The sequence below is a fragment of the Athene noctua genome, chromosome 3, assembly GCF_965140245.1.
Source record: "Athene noctua chromosome 3, bAthNoc1.hap1.1, whole genome shotgun sequence".
Taxonomy (NCBI): domain Eukaryota; kingdom Metazoa; phylum Chordata; class Aves; order Strigiformes; family Strigidae; genus Athene; species Athene noctua.
This window is the reverse complement of record NC_134039.1, coordinates 36,474,193-36,481,170: the sequence shown is the minus strand read 5'-3', so window position 1 is coordinate 36,481,170 and position 6,978 is coordinate 36,474,193. Positions and strand designations below refer to the sequence as shown.

Below are 6,978 nucleotides of genomic sequence, written 5' to 3'. Positions count from 1 at the left end.
GGGAGAGGCACTGGATTTGACAAACTCAAATTAAAAAAATTACATGAGACTGGTTGGAAAAGAGAACTACATAGCCAAAGGTTAACAATACTAAAAAAGCAAAAGACCTGAATGCAAGCTAACAGGCATCCAGAACGCCTCCATTGTTATGCACTCAGTATGAAAGAGGGTTAGCGTGAAAAAGCTTTAACTTCTGAGATGAGAAAAAACAGGATGCTGTCTTTGAATACCTGCAATATACACTTCTGTTACTTTTTCATAGTATAAAACAGCTGACGTCTACCAAGATGTAATACTACAACATGGTATTGCTTTGCATCCACCAGTCAGTACTGACCCTTTGCTGCTTCACTTTTGATCAACTGCATTAACATATCATCAGAATATTTTAAAATGTAAACAACTTCTACTTTCCCTGCACTTGTAATGCTGTCCAGTGTTTCATTCAACAAGACACAAATCTCTCTTCAAAACAACAGGAAAAAACTATGTTTGGTTATAATGGTCTTGTTTCCATGGAAATACTGGCCTTTTCAGGATGTTTGATCATTTATTTTCCATTTGATCAGTGAGAAAGAACTAGTAGCAAAACACCAAAAACACAACTCAGAGAGGAAAGTTAATTTATTTGTCTAAAACATCAAACTAAGTTGAGATACCTTAGTTCAGTCAAAGCTTCTTCAGATTCCTCACAAGCCTGGACTTCATAAACAAATATTCCAAGTTCCTCTATCTACAAAAATAGGATGGACAATTCTTGACTTTCTTCAGATACCAAGTTAATTTACAAGTCCTTGAAGATCAGATGTAAAATAGGATGTGATCCTATATTCCTTAATACACTCCACCATGTTTCCCAAGTGTATTGGAAAGGAGGAATACTAGCCTTCTTTGGAAAGGTGCGTGGGAAGGCTTATTGCCATCTCTTGGAGACAGGGTATGCATTTACATTACCATGACTGCCATGGTACAGAATCCTTGACTGCTACTTTTATACGGCATGACCAATTATCTGAGAGTTGTAGTCCGCTGTCTCCATTCGCAGTATATAGGGGATGATGCTATCAATCTGAACATTTCCAATTAGTCCTGCAAAGAATAGCTCTTCAGTGATGGCAGCACTCATCAGTCTAAGAGCAGGCAATCGGAGAAGAAGTCTAGACAGTCTGGAAAGTAAGTTTGGTAAAAAGTGTTACCTGTGGTCACAGATTTTGGTGTTATTCACAATCACATTATTGTAAGAGAAGAGAAAAAAATAGAAAGGGACAATACTGGTAAAAATTCACTATATCTAGTTCACGAAAGGCTTAAATATTTAAATCAGTGCAGTATTAAATTTATGTTCAGTCCAGTCTTCAACAGTACAAAAAATGTGAATATGCCTGTCAATTAGATGGACTGTATAATGTTTGGAATTAGACTAAATGAGGAAGTATTCCAAAAAGGTGCTTCAAAATTAAAACGTTAAAAATATTTTATTTCCAGTATTTCATTTTGGAAATTAATAATGAATGAGTAGATAAATAATATTCATAACATGTATGAGCACATGCATAGTATGTTAAGTGCTCTAAAGGTAATTTCTTAGGTTTAAGGAGGTAAGAATAAAAAGTACATATTTATGGCAAGAAAAACTGTACAAATCAGTACCAATGCTCTGAAAATAGAATCAGTCAAGTAAGCTTCTTAGTTCACAGACCTGTAAGTATCATCCGGATACGCTTTTGTTACGTAGTCTTGGAACTCCATGTAAGCCTTTTCTTGAAATTTCTCAATCTGTACCACATTTTCTAGACCTGGGTGATCTGCAAAAAACACTCTACACATTGTTATACCTGTTCTATATAAGATCCACTAAAATCCATACAGATTATCTAATTGTAAGCATACTGAAATAATTATTTGGTAGCTGTAGCAACTTCACAGTTTCACTGGAGGACACTGCTTTACTTCCTTGTATTTCTTTTCCTCTATGTTTATGTTTTACTTAGCTTTTTATAAATACAACCAGACATTTTTTTAAGCATTCAAATAAAAGCGGTGTTTGCAACGCTTACATCAGTCTTGATGATACAGCTCTGTTCTGAAACAATGCTGTTCTGCTACACAATACACTGACATTTACTGGAATGCTGTATGCACAAATAAAATTTGGGTGGGAAGTGAAGGATAAAATTAGAATCAGTAAAAAAAGCAGAATAAAAGGCTGTGAACCATTTGTTTCCTAAAAATTGCAGAAGATATGTGGCATAACATTATTTTTCAACTGTTTGGTGCAAAATTCTCAAATGTGTTAAACAATTTTTAGCAGCGATTTAAACACTGAAATCTAAGCCTTGGTAAAATGAAAGATATCAACCTAACTGCCAGGTCACATTTGGAAATTATTATCCAGTAATTCTGAACACTTTACGTGGTCTGTAATTTTTATTATCCATCTATTTTAATGTAAATTTTTTACTGTCATACTAGCATGACAAATCATGTAATTTTATTTTTCAGAAATGGGATAATAAATGAGCTGCCGAATTATGTTAGATAAAAGGTTGTTTCTAACAGTCACTCCTTCTCTCCAAATATATGGCCTTCTGTCAACAAAACCAGGAGGTTTTGGTCTAGCTCTGCAGGTACAGAAGCTTTCAGAGCAATTTAGCAGTTATGTGATACATTGGACTCCCCTGAACACATCATTTCACAGAGGAATATTTTGTCCTGTATAGGAATTTAGTCATTCTGAAAGCCTGATTTCAAGTTTATGCAGAGGACAAGAAGTTAACAACTTTGTAAAGAAGCAAACATTTTGAAGAGTTGTTGTTGACTTGAGATATGCATCGCTCCACGACGCTGCTTTTAGAGCAATGTCAGAAACACAGCTAGAAGTCAACGTTGGAAAAGAGTAGTTTGAAGACCACTGCTAGTACACTAGTAGGCATTTATAAAAATGTGAAGTCTTCTAGGCCCGTCCTTTACACCCATGTGCTTGCACAAAACTGTCTTGTGACAGTCAAACAGCTGGCTCAGCACAGAAGATTTTCAGTAGTCTTCAAGTCTCCAGCTATGGAAGACAGCATATCAGCAGGGCCTACTAAAGCAGATGTTCTTACCTTCGGACTCTGCTGCACGTGCGGCCCAGCCTCATCCTGTAGCAGAGCAGTAAAATCCCTGAAATCGTAATTTCTGGCCTGTGAACCATTGCCAGAATATCCCTTCTGTTCAAGGTACTGAACATGACTTTCAGGTATATGAAGATTTTGTTATATGGCTCATAGGATCAAGAATATTGACAACACATTGCCATTAGAGCAGCTACACGTCATTAGGAATGTGATCCTGAAAGCATGCGAGATAAAAAAAATTCATCCGGATCATGAGACTGGATAGTCTTTTCCCAAGATATTTTTCCTTCTAACGTTTGTGTTGTCAAATTTAATTGGAAACAGACAAATTAACTTCAGACTAAACAAATAAGTGAAATTGCTTTGCAAGTGTGAGGTTCCTAGAGAAATATTTTCTGGTGTCCTAACTGATTTCTTCAGACAGGCCAACAGATCATGTCATAAATCCTGGCAGAAATTGTGCTAGAAAAACAGGCTAGAGGTATTGTTCTATCATTTTGTTTCTTTCCTGGAGCAGCCTGTACCAGATCTGAGTATGGGAATGCCATGAAAAGACTAATTATTTTGGGGTAAGGAACACCTAAAGGAGAATTAAGTCTCCTGCAAGCATTATCTACTAACATTAAGCAAGTAAATACCCTCCCACCCTCCACTTAAAGAAAGTCTCTGCTTCATCTGAAAGAACAGTGAAAAGTCCAGGCAACTCTTCAGTCCTCAGCAGAAAAGAAAAACTGCAAACACATTCAAGCACTCTTAATATTGCAATTAGTACTGCTTATCAGAAACTGAAATCACTCCTGTGCTTCAGTGGACTGTAGAAACAAACACAAAATCATGCAAGATTCTCCTAGTCACAAGGACTGACAGCTGGATTATGTTCCATAGTAAAAACACCCAGGATCCGATTTTCCTTCGTGATTCACAACAGAATATCATCACTGGAATACCCTCTGGAAATTTATCACCTTTCAGCCTCTTATTTGCAAGAATGCCTTTCATCTCAGAAGTCTTCTGTTAATGCAATATTTTTTAAAAAAAGCACAATGGAGGATATGGAGGGTTTTGTTGTGCACTTAGATGAGTTACCATGAATTCCTGCTGATGCTGCCACTTTTACTGGGAGACGTGGATACTACATATAGAAAAGCTCATGTAAATATGAGGGAAACTGCAAAGCAAGAACCTCACAGTTCTTTTATATATATATATATATTAGAACACCTGATTAAAATTTACATTTTGGAAGTGTCCCAAGTTCCAAAAGATTTTCTCACCTTAACTAACTTTTCTTTGAAAGGGTGAACTGCAACTGAATGGAAAAAGAAAGTTCTCAGATTCTAATAAATCCACAGAACTGACAAGAACCAAAAACCCAGTTCTCCTCCATATCCTACACTACTGACAATGGGGCAGGTCATCAAGACTCATCCAACTTTTTAAAATTTGCTCCGATCTTTTCTGTGGGACATCAGCATCTAAAAAAGGCAGAGCAACAAAGATTAAGGAAGCTGCTGATGCTTTTAGAACTTTCTAATGCAAAACGGAGTAACTGAAGATTTACTTTCTAAATGTGACAGTGAAAAATTCCTGGAGATACAGAAAGGACTTGAGGTTTGTACATTTTTCTTTTATCAAAAGATTTCATCTTGCATTAAATCCCTAAATTCTGAACTATGAATCTAAGACCTGCAAATATACTGATGTCTTTAGCTGTTGCTAAGAAATCAAGGACTTTTCAACTTCCCATATCCTGCTAGTGCACAGGTACACAAGAAGCTGGGAGGGAGCACAGCCAGAGCAATGGACCTGAACTGGCCAAGGGAATATTCTGTAGCATACATCATGCTCAGTATATAGAGGAGGGTTGATCAGGAACCTTGTGCTCACTTCCAGGATTGTGGTTTTGGGATTCTTGCTTCTCTGGGTTCACAAGCCAGGAACAGGCCAGGCATCAGTTGGTGGCTCTCTGATAATGAGCCATCACATTGTGCATTTCTTCTTTTGTATCTTCTATTATTATAATTATTATAATTTTATTTCAATTATTAAATCATTTTAATCTCAATCTATAAGTCTCCTTCCCTTTACCCTCCAATTCTCTCCTGCATTCCCTGCACGTGAGGGAGAGAGTGAGCAGCTGCGTGGTGTTTGGCTGTCAGTCAGGTTTAAACCATAACACTGACATATCTGAATTCCTTTAGTGAAAAGTTAATTCTACAATTTTCAAATAAAGAGAATTAATTTTGTATTTTTTTGCAGTCCATGTGTATGTTATATGATCTAACTATTCAGACATCATCTACCATAACCAGAGGACTCTTCTTCCTCCATATTGTAGACTAACCTCACAAAGGAAAAAATAATCGTTATTTTATTCTTTATTTATCTTCACTGTCTAATGTATGTCCATTAATGTTGCCTGGAGTATGTTAGGCAAATACTGTTCAGAAGACAGAAATAATAATATAATGGAATGTTTGTGGTGTTCATTCACCAGAAATACTCTATGTAATATTTATTTTCAAAATACCTATGTGAAGTAAGGTGATACATTTCTGTAATTTTGCATGTAAGAACAGATGCTCAGAGAGATAGTCTTTTATACATTAAAAGCCCAACCTCAATCTATCTCAGCTGGATGTGCAAGAGCAACACTTCAGAAAATTAAACTGCAGGTCCTCAGAAAAAGTATCTCAGAAAAGAGACACAGAATTAAAAGCAATAAATAATTTTTAAAAAAAACCAAACCCAAACATCAACAGCAGAGGCAAGAGTGAAACTTAAGTCTCCAAAGCAGCATTTGACTATTTACATTAAAAGATTAACCCTCCTCTTCTTACAGTCCTCATTATACACCTTCAAAGATTCCTCAACAAGTGAGGCAGTAATTCTACAGCTGATAGTAACCGCATATAATGAAACAGACGTAAGTTTTATGGCAAAAAATAGCACAGATTGAAGTTTTACATTTGGAATAATTACATACCAGGACTGAAGAGGACAATTGCTTTCAAATATGCATATTCATATCCATCCAGGCAAAGCTTAACCATGCTGTTACAGAACTCTTGCAATTTGAAGATATGTTCCATTACTAGTTTTCCTCTATCTGTTGGCAGCTTATCTAAGTTAACACACACATAAAATATAAAACCCCCAAGTCAACACACATGCAAAAGAAGTGGTCACACTGAATTTTTAAAAATAATAATTTTATTAGATTCAAACAGTGGGAGTTCTATAAACTCATATACTAGATCTGAATAATCTTGACACCAACAATTATGGACTACAACAATCTTTTTTTTTCCTCTCACATTGTACAGTTAGGTCTCTTCCTGCCACTAAAGCTTCCAGAAATCAGGAGTGAACTAGAGCTTGAAACAATCAAGGAAGGGAAAGACTACTTATAAGTAAAGAATACACTGCTACTGCAGATCTGTGCTCTACATGGAAGGGTCAAGTGCCATGAAGCAGGTTAGTGTACAGTTTTGTGGGCTATTTTAGTCAGTCAAAGACCATGCCACTGCTGAGAAAGGTGTACTATACACCTTTTCTGATTTGCATCTAAGGGACTGAGGTTGGTGCAGAGCTGTTGCCCTTGGGTCAAAGTTATGTAGCCTGAAAACGCCATTCCCTCCATAATCTATCAAATTTGGGACCCTGGGCCCCACAAACTTGTTATGTCTTGGAGATGCTGCAGCTGGCATAGCACACAACTCAAAGACATTGGTTAAAAATTTCTGATTTTTGCATTCAAACTGAATTCCCAAATTAAATGGCAAAAATATTTATTTGTAGTAATGATAAAAGCATGATTAACTACTACAATACCCTTTTTGGTGAACATGCTTAAAAATTA

At 36.3% G+C, this 6,978-nt stretch overlaps 1 protein-coding gene across 3 annotated transcripts in view; it reads right to left on the bottom strand.

Annotated features, from left to right (window-relative positions):
* Positions 1-606: 606 nt before the first annotated feature.
* NR2C1 (nuclear receptor subfamily 2 group C member 1) overlaps positions 607-6,978 on the bottom strand; it is a 56,594-nt gene continuing 50,222 nt past the window's right edge. For all 3 annotated transcript variants that reach the window (XM_074902731.1, XM_074902730.1, XM_074902733.1), the window contains 3 exons: positions 6,103-6,240; positions 1,700-1,805; positions 607-1,166 (listed from right to left, as the gene is read on the bottom strand). In XM_074902731.1, coding sequence (XP_074758832.1) covers positions 992-1,166; positions 1,700-1,805; positions 6,103-6,240 — 419 coding nt within the window. In that variant the 3' untranslated portion in view covers positions 607-991. The remainder of the gene's footprint in view (positions 1,167-1,699; positions 1,806-6,102; positions 6,241-6,978) is intronic.